This window comes from Macaca nemestrina, chromosome 2 (genome assembly GCF_043159975.1).
Source record: "Macaca nemestrina isolate mMacNem1 chromosome 2, mMacNem.hap1, whole genome shotgun sequence".
NCBI classification, from domain to species: Eukaryota; Metazoa; Chordata; class Mammalia; order Primates; family Cercopithecidae; genus Macaca; species Macaca nemestrina.
The window spans coordinates 112,307,680-112,321,166 of NC_092126.1; the positions used below are offsets into that span (position 1 = coordinate 112,307,680).

General features: G+C 47.7%; 1 protein-coding gene across 1 annotated transcript in view; it reads right to left on the reverse strand.

Annotated features, from left to right (window-relative positions):
* Positions 1–1,844: 1,844 nt before the first annotated feature.
* Positions 1,845–13,487, reverse strand: part of LOC105480626 (solute carrier family 25 member 20) — a 46,579-nt gene continuing 34,936 nt past the window's right edge. The window contains exons 5-9 of the mRNA XM_071091704.1: positions 7,471–7,588; positions 4,462–4,534; positions 4,005–4,114; positions 3,420–3,544; positions 1,845–2,690 (exon numbers count right to left, since the gene is read on the reverse strand). Of these exons, the coding sequence (XP_070947805.1) occupies positions 2,628–2,690; positions 3,420–3,544; positions 4,005–4,114; positions 4,462–4,534; positions 7,471–7,588 (489 nt within the window). The 3' untranslated portion in view covers positions 1,845–2,627. The remainder of the gene's footprint in view (positions 2,691–3,419; positions 3,545–4,004; positions 4,115–4,461; positions 4,535–7,470; positions 7,589–13,487) is intronic.

Here is a 13,487-nt window from a genome sequence, read left to right on the forward strand (position 1 = left end):
GAAGAGCTTCAGGAGACACATATATGGCCATCTTCAAATCAATGAGATATTAAACAAAGACATCCTCCAGGGTTAGAGGAAGCAGGCTTAACATTTAATTAACCTTGCCAGACAGAGGATATACAATTTTCATCTTTAAAAACTGTTCAGCCTGGGCAACATAGTGAGACCTCATCTCTACAAAATTTTTTTTAATAGCCAGGCACAGCAGTACACTACAGGTGTACTGTACAGGTGTATTGGAACCTGTAGTTCCACCTTCTTGGGAGGCAGAGGCGTGAGGATCATTTGAGCCCAGCAGTGAGCTCTGATCTCACCACTGCACTCTAGCCTGGCCAACAAAGTGAGACCCTGTCTCTAAAAAATTTAATTAATAAAAAGTAAATTAATTTTTTTTTTGAAATGGAATCTCACTCTGACACCCAGGATGGAGTGCAGTAGGGCAGTGTTGGCTCACTGCAACCTCTGCCTCCCGGGTTCAAGTGATTCTCCTGCCTCAGCCTCCCAAGTACCTGGCACTACAGGCATGCCCCACCATGCCTGGCTAATTTTTGTATTTTGAGTAGAGATGGGGCTTCACCATGCTGGTCACGCTGGTCTTGAACTCCTCACCTCAAGTGATCCACCCTCCTCGGTCTCCTAAAGTACTAGGATTATAGGCGTGAGCCACTGTGCCTAGCCAAAAATGTTATTTTCTACTCGGCCAGAATTCCTATCTGGTCATTTAGAAATATATTCCAAGCTATAAAGCCTCCTTCTTTAAAGTCCCAAGTCTTCAGCTTCCTGCTGGGTTGATCACAGCCCCAACTCCCAGATAGGGGTGTGTCCCTGCCCTTCTTACCAGGTCTTACTCTGTTGCCCAGGCTGGAGTGCAGTGATGTACACTCGGCTCACTGTGGCCTCAACTTCCTGGGCTCAAGCGATCCTCCTACCTTAGCATCCAGAGTAGCTGGGACTACAGGCACACACCACCATGTCTGGCTAATTTTTTAATTTTTAAAAAATTTTGTGTAGAGACAGAGTCTTACTATATTGCCCAGGCTGGTCTTGAACTCCTGGACTCAAGTGATCCTCCTTCCTTGGCTTCCCAAAGTGTTGGGATTACAAGCGTTGCATGATCCACTATGCCCAGCTTTTTTTTTTTTTTTTAACCGTTCAAAACTAGAGACAGAGTAATGGTTCTAAAGCCAAAGTCCAAGAGTCTCTATGCAGCTGCAGTGAGACAGGAAGTGCCAGTGGAACTGTAACTGTGACCACCAGATGGGACAATCCCAGAAAAGCCCAGCTCCAGTAGCTTCAGCAAGCTCTCCCCTCCACCAGAAAGTAATAGCCTAGCTTTATGACTCTCCAACTCCCTTACCTTTTCTGGACACACCTGGATAGCATCATCTGCCTGATTAGCAAAGTTAAGCTAGCTACCTCAGATAGCACAGCAACTTCAAAGCCCACATGAAAACCCGAGATTGCTTTTGTCCTTTTAGAACAACTGACTCTCCATCTGTTAGCTCAGACACCCATGGGGCTCAGGGAAGAGGGGAATAAATGAAGGAATGGGTTGCAGGCTGGGCCTTGGGAGGGCCTGTGTGCCAGGCTTGCATTGAGGCCTGTGTGAACAATTACCAGTCAAGTCACACCACCCCACACACCCTCCCTAGAGCAGCTGGGGCTAGGGCAGTCAGAAGGTAGAACCAGCCAAAACTTCCTCCTCTTCCACCTCCTCCTGCTGGATCCCCCAGCCTAAGGTTCCCAGGGAAGAATACTGGATCCCTGGAAGCCTCCACCAAGACCACAGGCTGCCTACTGAAATGTCCCAGAATCAAAAGAAGAAAATATAACACAATGCAGAAATTAGAAACAATGTTTATTGTTTCCTGTTAAAATAGGGAGCACTCATGAGAAAAGAGTATGTAAAAAGGACCTTCCTACATCCTGAGCTTTTTCACTTATCCCAGCAGACTGGGACTGTCCTCACTGTGTAGGAGGGAAAGTTCTCCACCTGCTCCCAGAAAATCAGGCTACTCTAGTTTTACTTTTGATTACTTGCATGCATTAAAAAAAAAAAAAAAATCAAAATCCAACGATTAACAGTCTACCTCCTCCTAGGCATATATGCCTAGTCCACTTGGACACAGAGGTGGGCCTCAAGTCCAGATCCACATGTACAGCCCAGGATTAGATGGCACCCTGGAAATCAAATGGGTATTCCTGGCTAGGGACTGAAGAAGATCTCAGCTCCTGGTGATCTGGTTGAAAATCTGCACAGTGCTTCCAGTGAGAACCTGAGATTCTCTCTTTAATGAGGAATACTTTGGGTGTGGTAGGACCAGCAGTCAACTGGTAGGCAGCATTCTTGCCACAGGTAGTATCTGGTCTAGAAGCTACTTGTTCCATTTCCAAATCCTTTTAAGATCCCTTAAATTGACGAGAATGAATTCAAGTTTCAAAGTGACACAAAGTTATACAAGGTACAGGATGTCATTAAGGTAACGGTCTCACCAAGTCCATGCACAGGGCTCTGATCCCACCATTCCCCTCCCCTTGCCCTCCAAGACTGCTTAGTTCTGCTCACTACTCCTTCTCCTCAGCGACAGCTTCCAGCATCCAGCAGCCTTGAGCAGCCTTCAGCCTCACAAGTTAGGGGTGGCCCAATTAAGGAACTTCATGGCAACTTCAAAGCCAAGGAAACAGGCCTGAGAAGGGGTTGGGAGGAAGAAAAAAGCCAGTAGGAATAACTATTCATAGACTATTCAAAGGACTATGCTTTGCTGGCCCTGTCAGGACCACAGCCCCTCCCTAACCCCACACCCACTCCACATCAAGGATGCAAACTCTGCTCTCTCATTCCTAAGAGGAGAAGAAAATTTATATCCCACAACTGCCCACTTCTTTTTTTTTTTTTTTGAGACAGAGTTTGCTCATCACCCAGGTTGGAATGCAATGGTACGATCTCGGCTCACTGCAATCTCTGCCTCCTGTGTTCAAGCAATTCTGCTTCCTCAGCCTCCTGAGTAACTGGGATTACAGGCACCTGCCACCACGCCCAGTTAATTTTTGTATTTTTAGTAGAGATGGGGTTTTCCTGTGTTGGCCAGGCTGGTCTCAAACTCCTGACATCAGATGATCCACCTGCCTCAGCCTCCCAAAGTGCTGGGATTATAGGCACTAGCCACCATGCCTGGCCTCACAACTGCCCACTTCTAATGGCCAGGTCAGGAAATCAAAGCCCCTCACCTCAGAGATCCCTAAAGGCAAGTCCTCCTGATAGCTTCAGGGAAGGGAGCAAATAAGGAATGCTCTGGCTGAAGATAGGGCTTTGGTAAAACTGAGACCCCAGGCCTATCCCAGGAACAAGCAAAATCAGACCACATGCACCCTGCTCTGAGCCCCAAAGGGAAAGCACAGCCCTGCCAGCTACTCACCGCATTGGCTGGGAAGGCTCGGATCATCACTGCATTGAACCCTTTGTATAAGGATGTGACTCCTTCATCCCGGATCAGCTCCCTCAGCACATCTCTGAAACCATTAGGGTATTTCCCAGGAGGTGCTGTGGGGCAGAACCCAATTTTTAAGGCTTCAGGAAGGAGAAACTAGTAGTTAAGTCTTCCTGAAGGGTCAGGACTAGCACAGGGAAAGGACACCTTGCAGGTCATCTGGGACCAGTCCATAGAAAACAGTTCACCTTGGGACAAATACACAAATGCCTGAATTACTTGTGCCAAGGGAGTAGAAAAGAGGGAAGAAGAATGAAACAGCCCTTCTGTTCATGTGGGGGAGGAAGAGTAGACTTGACTTCTTATCATACTTACCTTGTGTTTAGGCTGTCATGAAAATGAGTCTAGGGTTCCTAGAATGCAAATGACTGTGAGGGAGAATGTTGGTCAGGCAGATCCTGAGTGCTGCCATGGAGAGTGAGTATCCCTAGGGCCCTATGAGCTTTGCACCCCAGGATTAGCCAGTGCTGGGGACCCACTCTGCCCCTGTCCACCCCACTACCTTCCACTCACCAGTCTGGAATCGAGACTTGAGCACATCTGGGGGGATTGCCACAGCCCAGTTGAAGATCCCTGCAATGCCCCCAGCCACCAAGATCCGAGGGACACTGAGTTCACTGACCCTGTATAACACCAACAACAGCCCCAGTTAGACAAAGGCTGTGAGAGTGGCATTCAGACTATCCTGCCTGTGGCAGACAGGGCAGTTACAGAGAAGCAGAAACTGGATGGAAGGAGGAAGTATAAGGCCAGTGCTGCTGGTACTCCTGGAAGGAGGTTTCATGCACCTGTTTCAAATATTTGCTCCACTGGCTGAGGCACAGAGTAAGAGCTAGCTGGACCTCAGCAGTCACAAGAGGAAAGCAGATATGGAGCCAGGAACAACAACTACTACTTTCAGATTCACACACAGGAGAGAGCAACACACCCATGACCGGGGAAAGTAGCTTCCAAGTTCTGTTTTCCTCACCTCTTTCCCTCTGGAGTGAAGATGTTTTTCAGCCATTCATATGTCATGAAATACATTCCACTAGCTGGGACATCTGTTAGTGGCAAGAAAGAGGTGAATTAAAGTACATAAACTCTTCGCCAGGCATGGTGGCTCACACCTGTAATCTCAGCAATTTAGGGGGTTGAGGGAGGGGGATTGCTTGAGGCCAGGAGGTCCACACCTGGTCTGAATTATTAGTAAAATTGTTTTTTAATTGGGTGATTTGGTTCAATTTATTTGCTTTCTAAACATTAGCCTACAGTAGTAATTTATGTAGACTAAAAAAGCATTAAAAAGAAAAAAAATGCCAGGCATGGTAGCTCATGCCTGTAATCCCAGCATTTTGGGAGGCTGAGGTAGGCACATCACCTGAGGCCAGGAATTTGAGACCAGTCTGGCCAATATGGCGAAAGCTTTGTCTCTATTAAAAATATAAAAATGGGCCGGGCACAGTGGCTCATGCCTTTAATCCCAGCACTTTGGGAGGCCGAGGCGGGCGGATCACGAGGTCAGGAGTTCGAGACCAGGCTGACTGACATGGTGAAACCCCCATCTCTACTAAAAATACAAAAACTAGCCAGGCGTGGTGGCGGGCACCTGTAATCCCAGCTACTCAGGAAGCTGAGGCAAGAGAATCCCTTGAACCCGGGAGATGGAGGTTTCAGTGAGCTGAGATTGCGCCACTGCACTCTAGCCTGGGTGACAGAGTGAGACTCCATCTCAAAAAAAATAAATAAATACAAAAATGGCCGGGCGTGGTGGCTCACATCTGTAATCCCAGCACTCTGAGAGGCCGAGGTGGGCGGATCACAAGGTCAAGAGATTGACACCATCCTGACCAACATGGTGAAACTACATATCTACCAAAAATTAGCCAGGCATGGTGGCATGTGCCTGTAATCCCAGCTACTCAGGAGACTGAGGCAGGAGAATCACTTGAACCCGGGAGGTAGAGGTTGCAGTAAGCCGAGATCGAGCCACTGCACTCCAGCCTGGTGACAGAGCAAGACTCCATCTCAAAAAATAATAATAATAATACAAAAAATACAAAAATTAGCCAGGCCTGGTGGCACATGCCTGTAATCCCAGCTACTCAGGAGGCTGAGGCACAGGAATCACTTGAACCCATAAGGTGGAGGCTGCACTGAGCCAAGGTTGCACTTATGCACTTCTGGCTGGGCAACAGAGCAAGACTCTGTCTCAAAATAAAAGAAAAAGAAAAAAAAAATCCCCACAGACTTTTCTTTTCTTTTAAAAATAGTATTATTATTATTTTATTTATTATGGTTTTTTGTTTTTTTTTTTTTTTGGAGACAGAGTCTCGCTCTGTCGCCCAGGCTGGAGTGCAATGGCGCAATCTCGGCTCACTGCAACCTCCACCTCCCAGGTTCAAGCAATTCTCCTGCCTCTGCCTCCTGAGTAGCTGGATTACAGCATGCGCCACCACGCCTGGCTAATTTTTATATTTTTAGTAGAGACGGGGTTTCACCATATTGGTCAGGCTGGTCTTGAACTCCTGACCTCATGATCTGCCTATCTCCCAAAGTGCTGGGATTACAAGCATGAGCCACCACGCCCAGCTATTATTATTTTAATAGAGACAAGGTATCACTATTTCACCCAGGCTGGTCTCGAACTCCTGGGCTCTAGTGATCCTCTCATCTCAGCCTCCCAAAGTGCTGAGATTACAAGTATGAGCCACCACACCCGGCCCCTACAGATTTCTTGAATGCAGAAATGCCAAGCTTGGCACTAGACCCTTCAGGGATTCCTGAGAGGGTCCTCAGCAGCCACATCCTATTTGCAATAATCACTTTGCAGCTATGAGATGCTGCTCTGGGCCAAGCACTGGTGTAAGTGAGTATAAACACACATGATATAATTTCATTAAAGTTCCCTCAGCTGGGCTTGGTGGCTCACGCTTATAATCCTAGCACTTTGGGAGGCCAAGGCAGGTGGATCATCTGAGGTCAGGAGTTCGAGACCAGCCTGGCCGATGTAGTGAAACCCTATCTCTACTAAAAGTACAAACATTAGCCAGGCATGGTGGCACGCACCTGTAACCCCAGCTACTCAGGAGGCTGAGGCAGGAGAGTCGCTTGAACCCGGGAGGTGGAGGCTGCAGTGAGCTGAGATTGTGCCACTGCACTCCAGCCTGGTTGACAGAGCAAGACTCTGTCTCAAAAAATAAAAATAAGGCCAGGTCCAGTGGCTCACACCAGTAATCCCAGCACCTTGGGAGGCCGAGGCGGGTAGATCACCTGAGTCCAGGAGTTTGAGACCAACCTGGCCAACATGGTGAAACCCCATCTCTACTAAAAATACAAAAAATTAGCCAGGCATGGTGGCATGTGCTTGTAATCCCAGCTACTTGGGAGGCTGAGGGAGGAGAACTGCTTGAATCTGGGAGGTAGAGGTTGCAGTAAGCCAAGATTGTGCCACTGCACTCCAGCCTGGGCAACAAGAGTGAAACTCCATGTCAAAAAATAAAATAAAAATGTTAAAAAATAAATAAGGTTCTGAGTGGTGATGGTCCATGTGGGCAACTGACATGCCCACAGTTATAAGCACAGTTGGTGTATCTGGCCTTCCTCTAAGCTGCCAGCTCAGGACAAGAGTGAGACTGTCTCTGCCTTTCCTACTGCCACTAAAACAGGACATACTTCTCAAAATCAGGGAGATGACCACTGTCCCCAAGTCACTCTTTCTTCCCACTCCTCCCCACAGCAATGATTTCTATCTACTTGCCACTCCCTTCCAACTGTGATGCCATGACTTCTACCCCTGCAAACACTTGGGAAAGATGGAAGGTCCCCTCATCCTAATCTATGTCCATGCTGGCCAGGATGAGACATTACTGCCAGTATTCTCAGAGATGTGACATGCATGGTGCCAAGGTTAATCTGGCAATTCAGGCAAGACCCTCTGCGGCAGACCCACCTCAGGTGACCTCTCCAGGTGACCTCAAGTGGAGGCCTCAAAGGTTACCTCGCATAAGGGTAAGCACAGTCCCTTTGTAGATGCCTCGGATCCCAAACTCCTGGTACAGCTTCTTTGCACAGTCCAAGGTACCAGTGTACTTGGTTTCTCCTGAAGAAGCCTGAATCTGGGAGGGAGGAGAGGATCATTAAGTCAGAAACAACATTAGAGTCACAGGCCCAGCAGGTTACAGGAGACTACAAAGTAAGTATGGCCATTATGTGTTAGAGCAATGAAAGACTTCACTGTCAAATTGAGAAGTATCTGGAATGTGTGATCTTGGGGCAGGTACTATGAAATAAGGCTAGGTGAAAAGATCAGAAAATATTCACATTGACTAGAAATAAAACCACAGAAAATCTGAAAAACAAGTTGAGGAGGTCGAGCGTGCTGGCTCATGCCTATAATTCCAGCACTCTGGGAGGCCGAGGCAGGCAGGTCACCTGAGTTCAGGAGTTTGAAACCAGCCTGGCCAACATGGTGAAACCCTGTCTCTACGAAAAATATAAAAATTAGCTGGGCATGGTGGTGGGTGCCTGTAGTCCCAGCTGCTCAGGAGGCTGAGGCAGGAGAATTGCTTGAACTTGGGAGGCAGAGGTTGCAGTTAGAAAACATATATACTGGCCAGGCGTGGTGGCTCAAGCCTGTAATCCCAGCACTTTGGGAGGCCGAGACGGGCGGATCACAAGCTCAGGAGATCGAGACCATCCTGGCTAACACAATGAAACCCCGTCTCTACTAAAAAATACAGAAAACTAGCCGGGCGAGGCCGGGCGCGGTGGCTCAAGCCTGTAATCCCAGCACTTTGGGAGGCCGAGACGGGCGGATCACGAGGTCAGGAGATCGAGACCATCCTGGCTAACACGGTGAAACCCCGTCTCTACTAAAAATACAAAAAAAAAAAAAAAACCTAGCCGGGCGAGGTGGCGGGCGCCTGTAGTCCCAGCTACTCCGGAGGCTGAGGCAGGAGAATGGCATAAACCCGGGAGGCGGAGCTTGTAGTGAGCTGAGATCCGGCCACTGCACTCCAGCCCGGGCTACAGAGCAAGACTCCGTCTCAAAAAAAAAAAAAAAAAACTAGCCGGGCGAGGTGGCGGGCGCCTGTAGTCCCAGCTACTCGGGAAGCTGAGGCAGGAGAATGGCATAAACCCGGGAGGCGGAGCTTGCAGTGAGCTGAGATCCGGCCACTGCACTCCAGCCTGGGCAAGAGAGCGAGACTCCGCCTCAAAAAAAAAAAGAAAAAGAAAACATATTGTACCACTGCACTCCAGCCTGGGTAACACAGTGAGACTCTGTCTCAAAATTTAAAAATAAATAAATAAATAAATAATAAGTTGAAGAAATCTGTCAAACACAATAAAGCTATTTGGAAGGTCTAAAAAGGAAGCAACAAATACTTTAGTCATTCATTTATTCCTTCAATAAATAGCCCCTGAAGACCAACTGCATTCCAAGCCTACCTGGTCATGAGGCTTGGTTAAGAAAAGGTGAACAGAAAATTTCACTCAGAGCTCTAAGTGCCCAGACAGGGGTCCTGTACAGAGAGGGCTCCTATGCAGAGCCAGAGGAGGGCCAAAGAGAGGCTCCTACCCTGTCCCTCAGAGCCAAGAACCTGGGGTAGGCAGGGGTAATCCCAGGAAAAATCTGAAAGACAGCTCCATGCAGGATCCACACGGGGATCCCGCTTGTTCAGGGCCAAGAGGAGTCAGAACACACAAGAGCATCAACCAAACAATAATTAAAGCTGGAAAGGGAGTTCAACTTTAACAGTTCCAAGGAGAAACACTTACAAATATATAAACCAAATAGTTTTTTTACATACCAGGATTAACCAGTTAAAAAATAATAGAAAACACTGGGCACGGTGGCTCACACCTGTAATCCCAGCACTTTAGGAGGCTGAGGCGGGCAGATCACCAGGTCAGGAGTTTGAGACTAGCCTGACCAACATGGTGAAACCCTGTCTCCACTAAAAATACAAAAATTAGCCAAGCGTGGTGGCGCACGCCTGTAATCTCAGCTACTCAGGAGGCTGAGGCAGGAGAATCACTTGAACCCAGGACGTGGAGGTTGCAGTGAGCTGAGATCATGCCACTGCACCCCAGCCTAGGAGACAGAGCAAGACTCTGTCTCAATCAATCAGTCAATCAATCAAGGAAAGGGATCCCATTCAAAATAGCAATAAAGGCCGGGCACAGTGGCTCACGCCTGTAATCCCAGAAGTTTGGGAGGCCAAAGCAGGCAGATCACCTGAGGCCAGGAGTTCCGAGACCAGCCTGGCCAACATGGTGAGATCCCCATCTCTACCAAAAATACAAAAGTTAGCTGGGCATAGTGACAGGCACCTGTAATCCCAGCTACTCAGGAGGCTGAGGCAGGAGAATCACTTGAACCTGGGGGGCAGAGGTTGTAGTGAGCCGAGATTGCACCGTTGCACTCCAGTCTGGTTGACAGAGTAAGACTCTGTCTCAAAAAAAAAAAAAAAAAAAAAAAGGCAATAAAATATATGTGAATTAAGCAATAGGCTTTGTATAAATAAAACTCTAACATATCTGAGGATTACAAAATAAGAGGTCAATAAAAAGAGTCCCAATTCTAGTTGGGAAAAGTTTTCAATCAGAAAGATTTCTATTTTTCTAAAAATAATAAATTTAAGATAATGTCAATTGAGTATCAATGGGTGTTTCTGGTATAACTTCTGCAAAGGATCTGGACATATGTACCTGGTATGTCTGAGGAACAGAAGGAAGGTCATGTGATCTGAGAATGCTGGAGCCAATTCACAATGACCTTGGGGGCCATGGAGGATTGGGCATGGGAATAACATATTTACAGAATCCTATCATTGTTATGTATGTAGAGACTGTAAGAAGGGAAACAAGTAAAGAGGCCCTCACTGTCATCCAGGACAGTGATGAAGGTGGCCTGAAGCAGTATGCCGCAATGGAGATGGTGTGAAGGGATGGATTTGGTATAATGTTGAAAACCAGCGTAATTGCTCAACAGATGGAATCTAAACTGTGGGAGAAAAAGAGGAATTTAGGAGGACTCCTGGGCTATAAGTCTGAATAATTACAAGGATACTATTGTCATCAACTGAACTGAAAAATGCTGAGAGTAGAGGAGGTACAGGGAAGACCAGGAGTTCGGTTTTGTACATGATGACTTTGAGGCACCTATTAGCATCCACATAGAAATGTTGGATAAACTAGTCTGGAGTTCAGGAAAAGTCTGAGTTGGAGACATAATTTTTTTTTTTTTTTTTTTTTTTGAGACGGAATCTGGCTGTGTCACCAGGCTGGGGTGCAGTGGCACGATCTCGGCTCACTGCAACTTCCGCCTCCTGGGTTCAAGTGATTCTCCTGCCTCAGCCTCCCAAGTAGCTGGGACTACAGGCACGCACCACCACACCTAGCTAATTTTTGTATTTTTAGTAGAGATGACCAGGATGGTCTCGATCTCTTGACCTCGTGATCCGTCTCCCTCAGCCTCCCAAAGTGATGGGATTACAGGCATGAGACACGGCGTCCAGCCAGAGATATAAATTTGAGTCATCAGCATAAAAATGGTGTCTAAAAGTCATGAGACAAGGCTGGGTGCAGTGACTTACTCCTGTAATCTCAGCACTCTGGGAGGTTGAGGTGGGCAGATCACTTGAGGCCAGAGTTCCAGACCAGGCTGGTTAACATGGTAAAACCCTGTTTCTAAAAAAAAAAAAAGTCACCCAAAATTAGCTGGGTGTGGTGGTGTGTGCCTGTAGTCCCAGCTACTTGGGAGGCTGAGGTACAAGAATCACTTAAACCCCGGAGGCCTGGGTTGCAGTGAGCTGATATCGCGCCACTGCACTCCAGCCTGGGAGACAAAGCAAGACTCTGTCTCAAAAAAAAAAAAAAAAAAGAAAAGAGAGAACTAACCACTGCAGTGTAAAAGTCACCAGTGACCGGCTGGGCACAGTGGCTCACGCCTGTAATTCCAGAGCACTTTGGGAGGCTGAGGCGGGTGGATCACAAGGTCAGGAGATGGAGACCATCCTGGCCAACACGGTGAAACCCCATCTCTACTAAAAATTAAAAAAAAAAATTAACCAAGCATGGTGGTGCATGCCTATAATCCCAGCTACTCAGGAGGCTGAGGCAGGAAAATTGCTTGAACCAGGGAGTTGGAGGTTGTAGTTAGCTGAGATGGCGCCACTGTACTCCAGCCTGGTAACAGAGCGAGAATCTGTTTCAAAAAAAGGAGAAAAAAAAAAAAAAAGTCACTAGTGACCTTCATAAAACCATTTATTTGCAGTTGTGAGGCAAAAGCCAGATTGGAGCAGGTTTAACAATTAGAGAAGAGGAACTGGAAATGGCAGGTAGAAAAAAAAACAAGAAACAGGCCAGTGTGGCAGCTCACACCTGTAATCCCAGCACTTTGGGAGGCCAAGGTGGGTGGATCACCTGAGGTCAAGAGTTCAAGACCAGCCTGACCAACAAGGCGAAACCCCATCCCTACTAAAAGTACAAAAATTAGCAGGGTGTGGTGGTGCGCACCTGTATTCCCAGCTACTCGGGAGGCTGAGGCAGGAGAATCGCTGGAACCTGGGAAGCAGAAGTTGCAGTGAGCCGAGATCATGCCACTACATTCCAGCCTGGGTGAGAGAGCAAGACTCCATCTCAAAAAAAAAAACAAAACAAAACAAAACAGAAACAACTTTTTCAAAGAGTTTTCGTGTAAGAGGGAGCAAAGTCATGAAGCATAGAAATTGGTGTGGAAGGCCGGGCGCGGTGGCTCAAGCCTGTAATCCCAGCACTTTGGGAGGCCGAGGCGGGCGGATCACAAGGTCAGGAGATGGAGACCACGGTGAAACCCCGTCTCTACTAAAAATACAAAAAATTAGCCGGGCACGGTTGTGGGCGCCTGTAGTCCCAGCTACTCGGGAGGCTGAGGCAGGAGAATGGCGTGAACCCGGGAGGCGGAGCTTGCAGTGAGCCGAGATCGCGCCACTGCACTCCAGCCTGGGCGACAGAGCGACACTCCGTCTCAAAAAAAAAAAAAAAAAAGAAATTGGTGTGGAAAAGACTAGAGAGAAGTTTGTTTGAGACAAGGTCCTACTCTGCTGCTCAGGCTAGAGTACAGTGGCATGATTTCTGCTCACTGTAGCCTCAACTGCCTGTGCTCAAACGATCCTCCCACCTCAGACTCCTAAGTAGCTAAGACTACAGATGCATGCCACTACACCTATTTTTTTTCTTTTTCACTCTTGTTGCCCAGACTGGAATGCAATGGCATGATCTCGACTCACTGCAACCTCTGCCTCCCAGGTTCAAGCAATTCTCCTGTCTCAGACTCCTGAGTAGCTGGGATTATAGGCGCCTGCCGCCACGCCTGGCTAATTTCTTGTATTTTTAGTAGAGATGGGGTATCATCATTTTGGCCAGGCTGGTCTTGAACTCCTGACCTCAGATGATTCACCCGCCTCGGCCACCCGAAGTGCTGGGATTACAGTTGTGAGCCACCGTGCCTCGCCCACATCTGGCTAATTTTTCTATTTTTTTGTAGAGATGGGGTTTTGCCATGTTGCCCAGGCTGGTCTCAAACTCCTGGGCTCAGGTGATCATACACCTCAGCTTCCAAAAGTGCTGAAATTATAGGCGTGAGACACCACGCCCAAAGTTGTTTGTTTTTTTTTTTTTGAGATGGAGTTTCGCCCCTGTTGCCCAGGCTGTAGTGGTGAGATCTAGGCTCACCACAACCTCTGCCTCCTGGATTCCAGCGATTCTCCTGCCTCAGCCTCCCAAGTCACTGAGGTTACAGGTATGCGCCACCATGCCTGGCTAACTTTTTTTTTTTGTATTTTTAGTAGAGATGGGGTTTCTCCATGTTGGTCAGGCTGGTCTTGAACTCCCAACCTCAGGTGATCCACCCACCTTGGCCTCCCAAAGTGCTGGAATTATAGGCATGAGCCACCGCACCTGAAGTTTGGTTTTTTCTTTTTTTTTTTTTTTTTGAGATAGAGTCTTGCTCTGTTGCTCAGGCTGGAGTGC